Source organism: Aedes albopictus, chromosome 2 (genome assembly GCF_035046485.1).
Source record: "Aedes albopictus strain Foshan chromosome 2, AalbF5, whole genome shotgun sequence".
Classification (NCBI taxonomy): Eukaryota; Metazoa; Arthropoda; class Insecta; order Diptera; family Culicidae; genus Aedes; species Aedes albopictus.
This window is the reverse complement of record NC_085137.1, coordinates 466339537-466355921: the sequence shown is the minus strand read 5'-3', so window position 1 is coordinate 466355921 and position 16385 is coordinate 466339537. Positions and strand designations below refer to the sequence as shown.

Genomic DNA, 16385 nt, shown 5'->3' with positions numbered 1-16385 from the left:
GTCACCCTATAAACATTTCAGAGAATTCTGAGATTCTTCTGAAAAACTAGAGAAAAGCTTGGGAAATTTCTATATTTTCATGTATGTATATCATAAGATTCATCTGAAAACTTTTAAAATTTTGCAAAACAGCTTAGAAATCCTGATAAAAGTCATGAGATGTTGCTCGAAAATTCTGAAATTCTGGAAACAATTCCAACGCCTCAAACTGAACAAACACATATTTTATTCTGAAAATGTTAAAATCCACCAAAAATTTCAAAATGCTCACGAAAACCGAGTCATTCCATCGACAATACCAAAAAAAAAAAAAGATCGACAATTCAGGAAATTACAAAAAAATGCAACGTAATTCTGATAATACCACAAAATTTTGAAACACAAATCCGAATACTCCGGAAAATTCGTTTCAAAATATTCCCTAAACTTCCTCAATTCAAACTTAAAACAAAAATCCCTAAAAATTGAATGCTTCGCCAATTTTTTTGTAATCTCAGAAAATATTTTTGATTCAGAATCCTGAAAATTCCATCAACTTTTCTGCTGGTAAAAGCATAATTTCCATTGAATATTTCGTTATCCCGATAAAATATTGAAATTCAAAAACCAAAATCCGGGTAATTTGCTGGCTATTTTGATAATTCTATTGTGAAGAAATGGCATAATTGGTTAAAATTGACAAAAAAAACATAAAAAAAGGAAAATCTACAAAATTTTAGAAATTCTGCTCGAAACATAAAAAAATCGCCGCAAATTTTCACTGGAAAATACTTAGATTCCACCCAAAAGTCTTAATATATTCAAAGAAACAGGGCTAGTTGGTCTACGTTATCGAGTACGTATATTCCTGAGTCAAAATAAAAGGAAGACTAATTTCTCAAGTTTTTTTTTTCTTGGCATCAATTTCAGAGTTCCTTAATTTTTTTCTAGAAATTTAAGAGGCATCTTTAAAGTTTAACTTTAGGAGAAACCATTGGAAGTATTTGCAAAGTATTCTCTACAGGATTAAAAAAAAAAAGATATTTCTGAAAAAAAAACTTTATGGAAATTTTTTTGAAGAAATCTGAAGAAATTCTCAAAATTCTGAAAAAAATCTGTGGATATATTTTTAAAGGAATCTGAGCAGAACATTTCGAAAAAAAAACTATTCTGCTGAAAAAAGCTTAATTTCCATTGAATATTCCGTTATTCTGATAATATATTGCAATTCAAAAACCAAAATCCGAGTCACTTGCTGACAATTTAGATAACTGGCATAATTTGTTAAAATTGACAAATAAAAAATAAAGAAATCAAAAATCTACGAGTGTTTAGAAATTCTACTCGAAACATAAAAAAATCGCCGAAAAATTTCACTGGAAAATACCTAGAATTCACCCAAAAGTACTAATATATTCAAAGAAACAGGGCAAAATGAACAATAGCTAATTGGTCTGCGTTATCGAGTTCGTATATTTCTGAGTTAAAATAAAAGAAAGACTAAAAGATAAAAAAAATCAATTGAAAAACCAAACTAAAAACGACATTTAAGATTCTATAGTAAATTCTTAGTTAAATTCTGAAAATTATGTAAAATTCAGAATTTTTGATGAAAAATGTGACATTGTTAGTAAAAGAAAATCGAGTTAAATACCAACTATTCCAAGTATGTGTTTGCCTTTTATTACAGATACGTATTTTGACTTCAACTGTAAGGCCGTCTTCAGTATCTCGTACTCGACTCGACTGAGCTTGCGATGAAAATTTAAATAATTCTCCTGAAGTATTGACATCTTTTTGAAAATTTTATAAACTTCATCCCAAATACTGTAATTTGAACACACATCCACAATTTTCCAATTTCTTTTAAATTCAGTCATAAATTTCATGAACCAAATCGAAAATACTACCTACAAATGTGAACAAAATCTTAAAATTCCACCGGAAAGTTCTGAGGCTTTACAGGTAAACAAGATGTTGGAAATTCTAGAAATTCCAAAAGACAATGAGTGACACAAACATTAAACATGATTAAAGTGTCACTTTTCTGAAATTTTTGTATGTAAACCTAATCTTAAGTTGCCGGATTTTAAAAATAATAAAAAAGAATTCAAAGTTAAGGCATTGGCGCTGCAAATAGGATCGACCAAAGCGGTAATGTTTCCTAATTTCTATTTGATTTCAACTGCTTTTTGCTGAACATTGCAGAAAAATCTGGGAAAAAAGTTTTTAAATAAATTTACTGCACAAATAACTCTTAAATTTTGCCAGAAATTTCTTTAAACGAATCGAAAATACTACGAATGTGAACAAAGTCCTAAAGCTCCACCGAAAAGCTCTGAAGCTTTACAGATTCATCTTTCAAAAACTTTAGAATTCCGCTAATAAATTGAAAAAAAATATAATATATACCAAAATTATCAATAAAAAAAAAGCTCATGCTGATAAAAAATCGTCGGGAATTGTGGAAAGAACTCCAGGAACTTAGGAAAAAAAATCTATAAGAACTGTAGAAAACCAACGTAGGGAATTTCAAAATAGAATTTCCAGATTTTTTTTCGAAAGTAGGCATGCTTATCAAGATGACTTCCCGAATGAACAGCTGGACTTATTTTCCAGAGAACTTCCAGAAAAATATTCCGAATAAATTCAAGAGCAATTTCCGTGTGAGTATTCTCCGAAGGAAGATCTTCTGAAAGAACTCCCGAATGGAAAAAAAAACAGAATTTTTGGAAGAATTGCCAATAAAAATTCTGAATGAATTCCCAGAAGAGCATCTAGAAGCAATTTCGAGAGAAACTTTCGAATGCATTCTCGGAGAAACTTCTGAACGAACTTTTGAATGTGCACAATTTGAATTTAAAAAGGTCGCGACATGTAGAATCCCTAAATTTTCTCAAAAAAAAAAAAATCAGGAACGATCTTGAAAAACTTTTTCAAATAATTTCTGAAACAAAACCCCGAAGAAACTTGTAGAAGAGATTTGGGAGGAACTCCTGTAAACATTTCTAAATGAAGCATTTCTGTAAGAATCAGGAGTTAGTTAAAAAAAAGTCCTGGAAAATCATTGAAATGAATTTTTGAAGATTATTTGGCTCTCATCCAGAGTTGAACACCATTTCTAAATAAAATCGGTAATAAGGAGACTTAGGGCAGCTCACAAGCCATGTAGACCATTGTTTTTCACCTCAGGCTTCCCCCTCTCCCTCAAAAACTTTTTTTCAGTACTGTCAAGCTAAAATCAGAGCTTCAAGATTTCCAAAATCCGCCCCTATATCAAAACACCCCCATGGAAATGATTTTAACATTGCGCCTTATTAAAATTATTACTGGAAAACCCCTTCATGGTTACTTTGAATTCTTTTTGCATTATTTTTTCAAATTATCGAGAAATTCTTGCAGTAATCCTTTTATCAGTTCAGTGAGAGTTCCTCTAAAGATTACTCCGAGAATTATTTCAGAATGTGTTCCTTTCCTTGTACTTCTTTGAACTTTTCCTCACGATGATACAAGGGCACCGCCAGAGAATCCTCTTTGAGTTCTCAACTACACTAGATAGCAATTTCAGTCAGCTATAACATAAGAATAATTAAAAAATATTGACATTTAACTTTTAAGGGAAAATCTATATATAAGCTCAAAACATAAAAACGAAACATTTTTTTATACCGTGTATATTTTCTCCATATAGCACCAACAATTGTCTAAAACTTCGCCGAAGATACCAAACCGATCGGACAAACTGTTTTCGAGATACAATTTTTTGAAGATATAATGTGCATTTTTCATAGGCCCTTCTCATAAGTAAGGCTAGATTCAAAATGGCGAACCAAATATGCAAAACGGCGTTTTCCTTCCCCAAAAACTTTCATGCAAGGTTTCATGCAAATAAAAAAATACAAAAAAAATGGAAAAAATTTCCCACTTGTTCGTGGAATCGCTCAGAAGGAATCTCCTAAAGATTTTCAGGAAAAAAGAAGAAAAAATATCCAGCAGAATCACATAGAATTTCCAGCAGGAATCCTCAAAAGAATTCCAGAGAGAATTTCCAAAGGAATTCCAAAAAGGATCCCCAAGGGATGCCTAGGAAGAATCAACGAAAAATATCCAGGAGGAATCTCTGAAGGAATTTCAGGAGGATACCCCGCGGGGATTCTAGGAGGATTCCCAAAGGAATTCTAGAAGGAAACTCCGAAGAAATTTGAAGAGAAATCATGAGGAAATCCCAACGGAATTCCAGGAGTAACCTCCAACGAAACATCAGGAATATTCCCCGAATGAATTTTAGGAGGAATCCTCGAGGAAGTCTAGAAAGAATCCCCGAAGAAATTACAGCAGAAATCCATGCAGGAAATTCAGAGGGCACCACCGAATTAATTCCGGGAGAAATCTCCGAAGGAATTACAAGCGGAATCCTCAAAGGTGTTTCAAGAGAAAACCCCGAAGGAATTCTAAGAAGAATTCATGAATGAAATCTTGAAAAAATTCATGAATGAAATCTTGAAGGAATCCTGAAGTAAGTACATGAGGTATTTTTGAAAGAATTTCAGGAAGAATCTCCGAAAGAACTCTGAAAGGAATCAGCAAAGAAAATCCAGGAGGAATCCCCGGAAGAAAACCCTGAAGGAATTTCAGCATGAAACCCAAAAAAAAAACAGCAGAAATCCTCAAAAGAATTCCAGGGGGAATTTCTAAACCAATTCAAGAAAGAATCCCTAAAGGATTTCTAGGTGGAATCAACGAAAAATATCCAGAAGAAATCTCTGAAGGAATCCCAGGAAAAACAATCTGGGGGATTTCTTAAAGGAATCACCGAAGGAATTCCAAGAGGTATCCCTGAAAGAATTCTAAAAGTAATTCCCCAAGAAATTCTGAAAGAAATCCCCAGAGAATTTCCATTAGGAATTCCCGGAGGAATTCCACAAGGGATCCCCGAAGGAATTCCAGGAGAAATCCCTGAAGAAAGGCCGAGAGGAATCTGAAGGAAGTTCAGAAAAATACTCGACGGAATTCCTGGAAGAATTCATGAAAAAAATTTCAGGAGAAAACCCTGAAAAAATTACAGCATAAATCCCTGCAGGAATCCCAGGAGGAATCCCTGATGAAATTCTGGAAGGAATCTCCGAAGGATTTCCAAGCGGAGTACTCGAATTTCAACAGGAATCCCCAAAAGAAGTCCAGGAGAAATATCCGGAGAAATTCCAGGAGGAATTCCCGAAGAAATTCAAGAGAAATCCCCGTTCGAATGCCAGGAGGCATCCCCGACCAATTTATAGGTGAAATCACTGAAGCAATTTCAGAAGCAAACCCCGAAAGAATTCCAGGAGGACTCCTGAAGGAATTCCAAGCGTAGTCCCCGAAAGAATTCCAGAAGAAATTCGAGAAGGAATTCTAGGAGGAATCCCCGAAAGAATTGCAGGAGAAATCCCCGAAGTAATTCCAGGACAAATCTCCGAAGGAATTCTAAGTGGAATCACCAAAGAATTCCAGGAGGAAACAACAACGGAAAATTAGGAGGAATCCCAGAAATAATTAAGGGGGAATCTTCAAAGGAAGTCTAGGAGGAAACTCCAAAAGAAAATCTAGGAAAAATCTCCGGAGGAATTCCAAGAGGAATCCTCCCGGATCTTTCCGAGTAGGTAGAAGGATTTGCAGGGGGTATTCTCTAAAGAATTTCTGGTAGAATTTCAGAAAGAAATCCTTGAGGATTTATTGTAGAAACTCCATGAAAGATCCCTCAAGAATATTCTAGATATATGCCTGATTATCATCCTATGAAATTTATTGGAGAAACATCTACAAGATTCTCTGAAGGAACTCCTGTAGGAATTCCCTTATGAGTTTCTAGAGAAATTTCTTATGTAACTCCTGGAGGCATCCGTGAGCCTTCCTGGAAAAATCACAATCTCAATCAACAATCCGAAAGAACCTCAGGAGGAATATCTGGAAGAACTTATGGAAGAATTCCTAAAGGAAATTCTCGAGGAATCCCCTAATGATATCCTGAAGGAATCTTGGAAGCTACTTTAATCTAGGAATCCCCGAATAAACTTCTGGAATAATCCCTGAATTCTCCTGGAGGTATCCTTGGATCTTCCTATAAGATTCTCTGAAGAAACTTCTGCAAGGATTTCTGAAGGAACTTCTGTAGGAATCTTTGAAGAAATTCAGGAGGAATCTCTGAAGAAACATCTGAAATTATCCCTGAAACTACTGGAGGAATATCTGATGGATCTCCTGGATTAATGTCTGTAAGAACTCTTGTCTAAAGGAACTTCAGGAGGAATCCCTGCAGGAACTCCTTAGACTAATTTCTAAAGACCTCCTGCAGGAATTCCTGAAGAAACTTCTCACTGGATTCTTGATGGATCTCCAGGTGGCATTAATGAATTCTCCTGAAAGAATCTTTAAAGGGACTTCTGGAAAAATACCAGAACGAACTCCCGTTGAAATAGCTTAGGGAACTTCTGAAGGATTTCTTAATGTTTACCTGGAGACATCCCTGAATCCTCCTGGAGCTTTTAGGAAGATCCATGAGCGAACTCCTGGAGAGATTACCGAAGTAACTTCTGGAGCAATCTTTGAAAGAACTCCTGAAAGAATCTCTGAAAAATTTTCTTGAGGCATCCCGAAGTAATTCCAAGAAGAATCCCCGAAGGAATTTCTGGAAGGATTCTTGAACAAACCCCAGGAGGGATGCTAGAGGCAATTTCTTTGGAAACAATTGATGAAACTCCCGGAGTAATCCCTAAATTATCTTTTTGAGCAATCCCTAGAGGTCAGGAGAAATTCCTTGTTGGAATTCTAGAGGAATTTATGAATGATCTCCTGAAGGGATCTCTGAGGAAACTTCTGGACTAGTTCCTAAAGAAACTCCGGTAGGAATTCCTGAAGAAATCCACGAAGGATTTCTCAGACTAATCTCTGAAGGACCTCCTATGAGAATCCCTGAAGGATCTTCTGGATGAATTTCTCATGTCTCTCTAGGAGGCATCCCTGAATTCTCCTGAAAGAATTTCTGAAAGAATTCTTGGGAGTTTTTCCTGAAAATACTCCTGTCGAGATCTGCATGAGAGATCTTCTGGAAAAAATCAATAATGAAACTCCTGGAGTCATCTCTGAAGAATTTTCTGGAGGAATCCCAGGTGGATTTCCTGGAAGTATTATTGAATCCTTTCGGAAGAATCTCTGAAGAAACTTCGGGAGAGATGTAAATGATGAATAGTTTATAAAAACTAATAAAAAAAACAATTCTAAGAGTTCTCATTGTAGTCAAACTCTTATGACAGTGATCGTGAGATTTTTATCATCTCAACTATGTAAGCTTCATTTTGTTTGCGCACTGATCATCGGTGTGAAAAATGAAATTTTTGTATGGTATGGCGCGCCCTCGATACATCGGTCGGCGTCCGCGTGGGACAAAAATTGTCGGTGGCGGCGGCGTGGCGGTGCACAGGTCTAACCTAAGGAGGAATTTATGTCGAAATTTCCGGCGATACTTCACAACAAAACGTTGGTGAAATTCCTAAAAAAAATGTGAGAAATTTTAAGAAAATTCCAAAAACAAATCCTTTGGTAAAATTCTTGGAAGATGTCCTGAAAGTATTCCTGAGGCAATCTGTATACGTATTTCCAAAGGAGCTTCTGTAGAAATTTCACGGGAAACGTATAGATAAGCTTCTTAGAGATCAATCAAAAACATTCTTGCTATGTTTATAGAAGAATTCTTTACAAAATAAATACAATTAAAAAATATTTCTGAATAAAATACTAAAAAAATCGTGGAGAAATTTCTGGAGATATACATGAAGCAATTTCAGGAGGAAATCCTGAAGGAATTCCTGCCTGATACACTGGAAGTCTTATCATTATTATTAAAGATTTTCTGGAGAAATTCCTGCAGTAATTTATGAATGATTCCCTGGATAAGTTTCTGTACATTCCTATGGCAACTTTCTTTAAAATCTATCCAGCAATTCCTGAGAACATCTCTGGTGGGCTTCTTGAAGAAATACAGGTATGAATTTTTGAACGAGTCTCTGGAATATTTGCTTGTAAAGAATTTCTAAAGTAGCCTCTGCAGAATTTTCATTTTTTTTATCCCTAGTAGAGTAGGAACCCATGAAAATCTTCCTAAAATAAATCATTCTGGTTTTTTTTTGGAAATTGTTTCCAAAAAAATCCTATATTTGGAAGATTTGGAAAAGGCACTGAAGAATTTTCTTTTAAAAATCCCTGGAAGTGTTTTGGAAGAAGTCGCTGGAAGAGCTTCTGGAAATGAAAACTATAGTGTGGTTTTTAAGACAGAAGTAATTTCTGGAGTAATTTCTGAAGGAATCCATGCAGCAATTTGGAAGAAACCCATAGAGGATGTTTTTAAGTAATCCTTGGACAATTTTATTGAGAGTCGCCGGATGGATTTCGTCGTGAAGGTGAGTGTGTTCGTGCGTCGGGAATGTGTTTTGCGCGGTGGTTAGACTCTGCATGTCATCCCAGTCAACACACGATCGCATATGATGTTGAATAGGATGCAGAAGTGGAGGCGATATACGTACTCTTTACACGCGGTTAAATAGAAGCATGTATGCATATGGCCTCCACTTTAGCATTCTATTCAACATCATATAAGACTTTGTGTTGGCTGGGATGATTCAACTCCAAAAGGTCACATTACTTATCAAAGTGAATCCAGACCCAACGATACCCTCCCAATTACAAACATTCCATCCTGCAGCCTTTGGTGGAGTCGCAGCGGTAAACGCGGTCTTTCACAACAAAGGTTGCTACTAACATTCCTACCATTCTGTGGTATATCAAACTGTACAATTAAAATGGACCTGAAACGCTGGGCTGAGCAGAGGGTGATATCCAATTGGATGGACGTCAAAAATTGCAATCAGTCAAAACGATTTATAACACCAAATGCTTATAAAACCAAAAAGCTCTTAGAGCTCAACAAGAGAGCTCTATGTACATACACTGGCCTAGTAACTGGACACTGCCCGAGCAGGTATCACTTGAAAAATATTGGCCATATTCAGAGTGATATCTGTCGTTTCTGTAATACGGAACGTGAAACCTCGGAACATCTGCTTTGCAGTTGTGGTGCTTTATACACGCGCAGGCAAAGATTTCTAAATAGTGGTTGCTTGCAACCCAGTGAGATCTGGTCTGCAAAACCTGGGAAGGTCTTGGAGTTTATCAATTCCATTGCACCTGACTGGGAGACGACGCGTCGTGGCAGTAGCTGTTTACTTGACACATGGTAATTAGCTGGCTAGATGCGAATATCAAAACGGGACATGCCACAAAAGTTCAGCCTATTGGACGCAGTGGCTTAATTTCCCCAACAGGGGAGGAAAAAAAAAAAACATTCCTTCCCTCTCCCAGCCTGACTGCAAGGACGTGGCCGGCGCCGTTATTGCACCATTAAAGAAAGTCTCTGAAGCGTGCACAGTGAGAATGTTGACCACTCCCAGTCAATTATTCAGTTGATTCATTGTGCAACTGTCAATGGCTCGGGTCAATCACGGAGTAGCAACCATAGATATGTGCAGTCAGTCTAAGCTAAGCTTAGCTAAGCTAAGCTAAGCTAATCCTTGGACAATTTTATTAAAAAATCTTAGAAGATTTTCCGAAGGAATCTTTAGGAAACTTTGCAAAAATTGCTAAAGGAGAATGGGGAATATTCTCGAATTGGAGTGCTGTGGAATATTCTCCTTGGAGCATATTTTGGGAAAACATTAATTTCAGATTATGAGAGATTATGGAGGATCTTCAGAGGAAACCCATAGATGTTTTTCTAGTGAAGTTCTCTGAGAAATATCAAAAGGATCATCTAGAGAAAATTCTGAAAGAGATTCAAAGGAATTTCTTGAGAAATGCATGGAAGATGTTTAAAAGAACTTTCAAAAGCAATTATTGTAAGACTTTTTGAAAGGAGCCCCATCCATGGGGCAATTTCTGAAGAAACTTAAGTATCCTCTCTTATCGTGGAGTTCTTGAATTAATTTAAGAAATAATTTCTAGAAACTTTGGAGAAAATTCTAAAGGCAACTATGAATTTTCTGAAAAAAAAAATCTCGAATTCCTGAAAAAATCACAGAAAAATCTCCGAATGCGTGCTTGCCAATCAATTTTAAAATCCCTAGCTTTTTCTCATGCATAGCCATTTCTTTTTTTTTGTGGAGTGTTAAAAGTTAACGTAGTTTATGAACGCAGAGTCTACATATTCCCAAATGTTATAAGATAATTCAAACACGCCCAGAACATGTACAATATCACCGCTGTCGCCGATTCTGTCAGCTGCATTTAAGGTGAAACTGGAAGCATTTCCTCACTTCTTGGTTTTTTATTTTTTATCAAACAACGATGCAATATTTTCAAAATCGGTTTTCGTACACAGTTGAAAGAAGCATCAAGTCTTCTCCTGATTTTTTTTTTCAGGTGGAAAATGTTTTTTTTTGTTTTAAAGAATCCATTTTTGAATGAAATTTAAAAAAAATATGGTTTTTGAAAAATTGGTAAAAGTTTTACACCTGAAAAATTCAGGATATAGCTCGGTCCTTCATCTAACTGTGTATGAGAACCGATTTTGAAAATATTGCTTCGTTATTTAATAAAATATCAAAAACCAAAAAAAAAAAATGATGAAATGCGTCCAGTTTCGCCTTAATCGCCGCGAAAGTACCAGATAATACCCATCATTATAGTTAGTCGCCGCGCAAACTAGGATTAAAAAACAGTCCAGCCTGCATCCAACCAGCGCTGCAGCAGCGTGACATTGCATCGCATCATCGGTATAGCAATGAACAGAGCGATAAGCTGCTGATAGAGAGACACGAAGCTTAAGCAAGTCTTCGCCGTTCGGTGTTCAGTTGGTTCGGGTACCTACCTTGACTAATTGAATTACCACTCAAACCGCTGCTTGACATTAATGACGATGGCTGCAATTTATCTTCCATTTCGCGGAGCCGCGTCGTCAGGCTCTGGGTGTGCAGAAACAGGAACAGGGTGCACGAGATCGCAATCAGGGCCACGAATTCTGCATATCTGGAAAAACGCAACGCGCAGTGGTGCAACACGGAGTGCATCGCAGCGGGCGGGGGAGAGAAGAGAAGAGAAGGGTTGGGGGAGAGTTAATACTAATCATAATGGGTAGAAAAACTAATAATGAGATGACTTTGTGTGGGGTAGGTAGGAGACTGATGGGAAGGGTGCCGTGGGTGGTTTGTATCCCTTCATGCGGTTTGGTGACAAGCTTACTTCATGGTCTAACTAGCGTAGCGGAGGAAATTAAATAAAATTCTGGTCCATGACGATGATGAACCTCGACGACGGTGGATGACAATGCTGTTGGCTGCCGGTGCAGTTGGTGTACACGGTAGCAATTTACTAATTGAATGAAACATGACCATGCTAACTGAGGAAGGGGTTTTCTAGTGGGTGATTTCAGCTTGCAGAAAAAAAAAGTTCAATAGAAATTCATTTCAGGCAGTAATACTAAAAGAGATACAAGAAATTGTGTTGTGACGATATGTGTTTATCTCGTAAGTCCACAAGACCTGATAGTTTATGTAACACATAATGCACGTAGACACGAAGGCATAATGTAGAGTATGTCGAGGAAGTCAAGGAAATTTCCTTTACGAAAAGCTCCTGGACCGACCGGGAATCAAAGCCGTCACCCTCAGCTTGTCTTCCTTGCACTTACCGCATCGGTTATTTGGGTCCAAACAACTATCTATCCACCAAAATTTAAGCCACAATCTTCATCATCCTACCCCTCCAAAGTGACCAAGCTCGTGAGTATGGGGGCGTGTCTCACTGCCCTACCACACTAGCGCCTGTAGACAGTTCGGAACTTGAACCTTCAACGTCATCGCGTACTCGTTGCCGACGTTCCACTCTACTCAACCATATCTAAATGTGTGTAGTGTAGACAAGCCATTCGCACCGAAGATAGTGAGCCATAAACTTGAACTCCACCACGTCTGGTTTTCGCCACGGTTAGTGTTTCGTTCCATCCAAACACGCACACTTCCCGTTGTCTTCGTCGTTGTCGTCGCGTCGAAGAAAGCCTCACGTCATACTTCAGTTTCCACTAACTGACTGTTGTGATAATGCCGAACTGCTGCGGCTGTGGCTGTGCCGGCGACGAAAGTTAAGACAAGCCGAGGTCTTCCCCTTCGTTCGCAGTTGGTTGATGGGATCGCGTTACCAAGATTGGCCTACCTACCATGCTACCATGCTCCCGCCGCCACGGCACGGTTTGTCTTGTGCACTTTGAGATGACTGCTGTTAGATAGGGGCATGTTCGTGCGATTCGGAGGCGTTGATAACGCCAAGAGAGGAGGCGCACAAGGAGCGGAAAACTTTTCATCCGAGCACGCCAAAGTCTAAAACCCTAAACTTGACGTGCAAGTGAGCATCTTATCTTGACGGCGGCTGCGGCGTAGATAGGGTTCAGGTATCAATATTGTCCGGAAAAAATTGGCAAAATTAGGAAATTTCTAATTTTACAAATTGTCTTATAACTTGCCCAAATTTGATCTCAACTGGCGTAAGAATTAATACTTAAAGGACTATCTATGCTTTATACACAGAAAAATCCGTTTCGTAATTCAAACTGAGTATCAATATCTGCATCGGCCTCTCTTAAAGAGCCTTTGGGAAAGAAAGGAATGTAAGCTCGATCACTAAAGCTACTAGAAATATACATACATTTACATCTTCACAGTAGTTACCGGGAAGTTACCGGTTATAGTGGAGGTTGTCTCAGGGAGTCAACAATGATTGGAACACCATAGCCATTGATCACGTCGTGTTGACCTCACCGCACAGGAATAGCGATCACGACATAGAGACGAACAATACTCCGAATCTTCAAAATTAGGAACGCGGTTCAAAATCGGCACATCTACCCTACTAACGTTTCGTTCGTTTTTCTTCAATGTTCGACTTTTATCTCGCGTTGGCTAATGGAAAAGAAGGATTCGTGAATGAAAGTAGAGTTGAGCGATTGTTTTAAGAGGGCACGCACGAGGCAGGTTATCAATTGTAATCTTAAATGGGGGTACGGAGGTACTTAGCGCCCCGTTGAATGTGCGTGAGTCATGTGGATGGCAAAGTTCATTCTGATGCTGGGTCATTAGGCCGAATTGAAAGTTAGCCGTTGTTTTTACCTTTTCCAACATTTTTTGCCAAAAAATAGTTTAACAATGAAACTAGAAAGAATAGCCTATGTTTTAAAGAAGGAAAAATTTATGAATTGAATATCAGCAGTTTCAGCGCCAAAAACTATTTTAGCAATGATACTAGAAAGAACAGCCTATATTTAAAAGAAGGAAAAATTCATAGGTAAAATATCAGCATATTAGCATCAATAAAGCACAGACAAACAGACGTAACACTCTTCAAAACGGCTTGGTACATGCATTTAACGATCAATTCAAAATTCATTTGATTTGCGCGATCGTTCCACCAGATGCGCTAGTGTCCGATCGCTTTGACGTTTGCCAGTGTACACGTTGCTGAATGATGCAAACGAAAATTACAGGCAATTTGTGTAGTAGTGTGCGTGTCAACAAAACGTCAAATCGAAATCCATCATGGCCGACAGTGTCGCGCGCGGTTCTACCAACAGGTGGCAGTGTGCTCATGAAAATGACACCGGGCAAAAGTTTTTGATGAATTTCCTCTAAAAGTTACGTCTGTTTGTCTGTGAATAAAGTATCTTCGTGCCTGTCACACGATACTCACATGCAAAATGGTCATTTGCAGAAGAAGCTCTCAGTTAATACCTGTGGAGAAGCAGGCTTTGTCACAGTGGGGACGTAACGGCAAGAAGAAGACCCAATGACCATTCGGCCTGATGACCATTCGACCAAATGACCTTCGGCCGAATGGCCTGACACCGTTCATTCTAATGGTATATATGCAATCAGAGCCGTTGGATGGTTCCATGGCGGCCTTGGCAAGCACTAGAAAAAGTACCCAAGCAACTCACATGTTATATAAATGTTTTGGTTGTAAAGAAGTTTATTTTACGTTTTTCCAACATAATGTTAGAATCACGTCAAATTATCTTCTATACAACTAAAACTTGCGCTGTCGTAACTTTTATGTAACATGTGTGTTGCTTGGGTAAGCTTATGTTTGTTATCAAATTTATTTATTTACATATTTTCTAATGCATATAATTTTCACCGGTATTTTGCACAAAAATTAAACAATAAGTCATGTTCAGAAACTTTTCAAAATATCTATTCAAATTTTATAAAAATGTTTGGAAATGCACAAAAAATGAGCTTTATAAGTGAGACTTTATCATTAATTATCTTAAAGTATGTGTTCTTAATAATGCTTTGTCAAGTTTTCATAAAGATCCCAGCAGTAGGAGCAAAAATATAACGTTTTGCGCCTCGCTCCCTTATGGCCGCGAAAGTTAAAACGCAATCATTTCGGAAACGTATTTTCCCAAAAACGGAATCACTTCTCTACCGATTAAAACCAATTTTTGTAGTGTTCGCTATTTATGTACCGTCCTTGAACGGTCAATATTTTTCATAAAAAAATGTCATATTGGTGCAATGATTTTTATTCATTCTTATGGCGTAAAAACAGTGATTTTTTTTAGAAATATCGATCCCGGACGCAAAATAAAACCTTTTTTTTTTTGTTATTCCGATCGTTCAAGGACACCACAAGGTCCTCTTGTATTGTTTTTGTTTTGGGATTGCGCTATCAGTTGGGCCGTTGGACTGTAATCATAGTCACGGTAAGCCTCTTTAGCTCAAGCTTGATTGATCGCCCGTGGATGCTACTCCAGTATCGCCAGACCAGCTGCACTCGCACAAGGAACTAATAAGATATCTGCCGAAGGCTAGCAGACAACTTCAGTGTATGACTGTTGGTGATCTTCTATTTTTAGGTGGCAATGGCGCCTGCCACGTCAGGTTGCAGGTCAATGTGGGGAAGGGAAATGAAGTGATGAATGCAATCGTTTGTATCCACACCGGATCGAATATACCTCTGCGTCCGCAAAGGGTTCACACATTGGTGCGTGGATGCCAGGTGTAAGACGAAAGATTAATGTGTTTTCATGTGTTGTATTTGTAGAGAGGAGGAGAAAGTATATGGAAAGATCCAAAGTAAGAGGAAAGGAAAGGACCAGGGATTGAACCCAGGACCTTCTGCATACGAATCAGAAGCGGTAGTAACTAGACCCACAAGCCCGTCTTTGGTTTTTTTTAAACCTGTTTTTTTTTTTACTTATTCGATTATTTGGAAGGCTCGGGCGCCACATGGGCATAACTGAGCCGAAATCTTTTGTTTTTTTTTACAATGGTTATACATTTTACAATTTATTACTGCCTTAAAACTATGTTAGTTTGGGAAGCCGAAGTACTCGCGGCTGTTTCGAGGTTAAGGATTGAAGAAAAAAAAAATGGGAAGGACGGATTTATGGGTTTAAAACTAAATTATTTGCTAACTTATACTAAAACTTTGATGGGACAAATTGTCCATATCTGTAACGGAACCAAAAAGAAAGGACTTTATCGGTAGAAAACGACAAGAAGAGGACAAACGGAAGGGGGTGACGACAGACAGGGCGAACAACAAAACCAAAAGGCGGAAAACGAAAACAAGGAACGTACTACATCAAACTCTGACATCAACACGTTTCAAAAACTGGTAAATCAGGTTCATGTATTCCAAATCAAGTCCTGCCAACACTTCTCTAACGGGTTTCTGTTGTTTTCCTCGGACCCGGAGAATTTCATGTAGCTCAGATCTGACCTCACGATACTCATTGCATCCCCACACGACATGTTCGATATCCTGGTAAGCCACGCCACAGACACAGAGATTGCTTTCTGAGAGCCCAACACGGAAGGTATGTGCGTTCAACAAATAGTGGTTGGACATCAACCGACACATTACACGAATGAAATCGCGGCTCAAATCCAACCCTTTGAACCATGGCTTCTTCGACACCTGTGGAATGATGGAGTGCAACCATCTACCCATCTCTCCATCTCTCCATTTGTGTTGCCAGCTGATCAAGGTCTCCTGACGGGCCAATTCAAAAAATTCGTCGAAGGCGATTAGACGCTCATAAATATCGCCTTCGCTAGCGCCCACCTTAGCCAGAGAGTCCGCTTTCTCATTGCCCGGAATTGAGCAATGTGAAGGGACCCAAGCTATGGTGATGATGTATGAGCGTTTGGACAAAGCACTCAAGACTTGGCGTATTCCTTTCAGGAAGTACGCTGAGTGCTTCATCGGTTTCATTGACCGAACAGCCTCCAGAGAGCTTAGACTGTCGGTAAAAATGAAGTAGTGCTCAGGTGGGAGAGTGCGAATGTACTCTAAGGTGTAGTATATAGCCGCTAGCTCAGCAA

At 38.3% G+C, this 16385-nt stretch overlaps 1 protein-coding gene across 1 annotated transcript in view; it reads right to left on the bottom strand.

The window, feature by feature from the left end:
• Positions 1-16385, bottom strand: part of LOC109412780 (heparan sulfate 2-O-sulfotransferase pipe) — an 848881-nt gene that overhangs the window by 403624 nt on the left and 428872 nt on the right. Inside the window, exon 3 of the mRNA XM_062853998.1 lies at positions 10874-11031. Coding sequence (XP_062709982.1) covers positions 10874-11031 — 158 coding nt within the window. The remainder of the gene's footprint in view (positions 1-10873; positions 11032-16385) is intronic.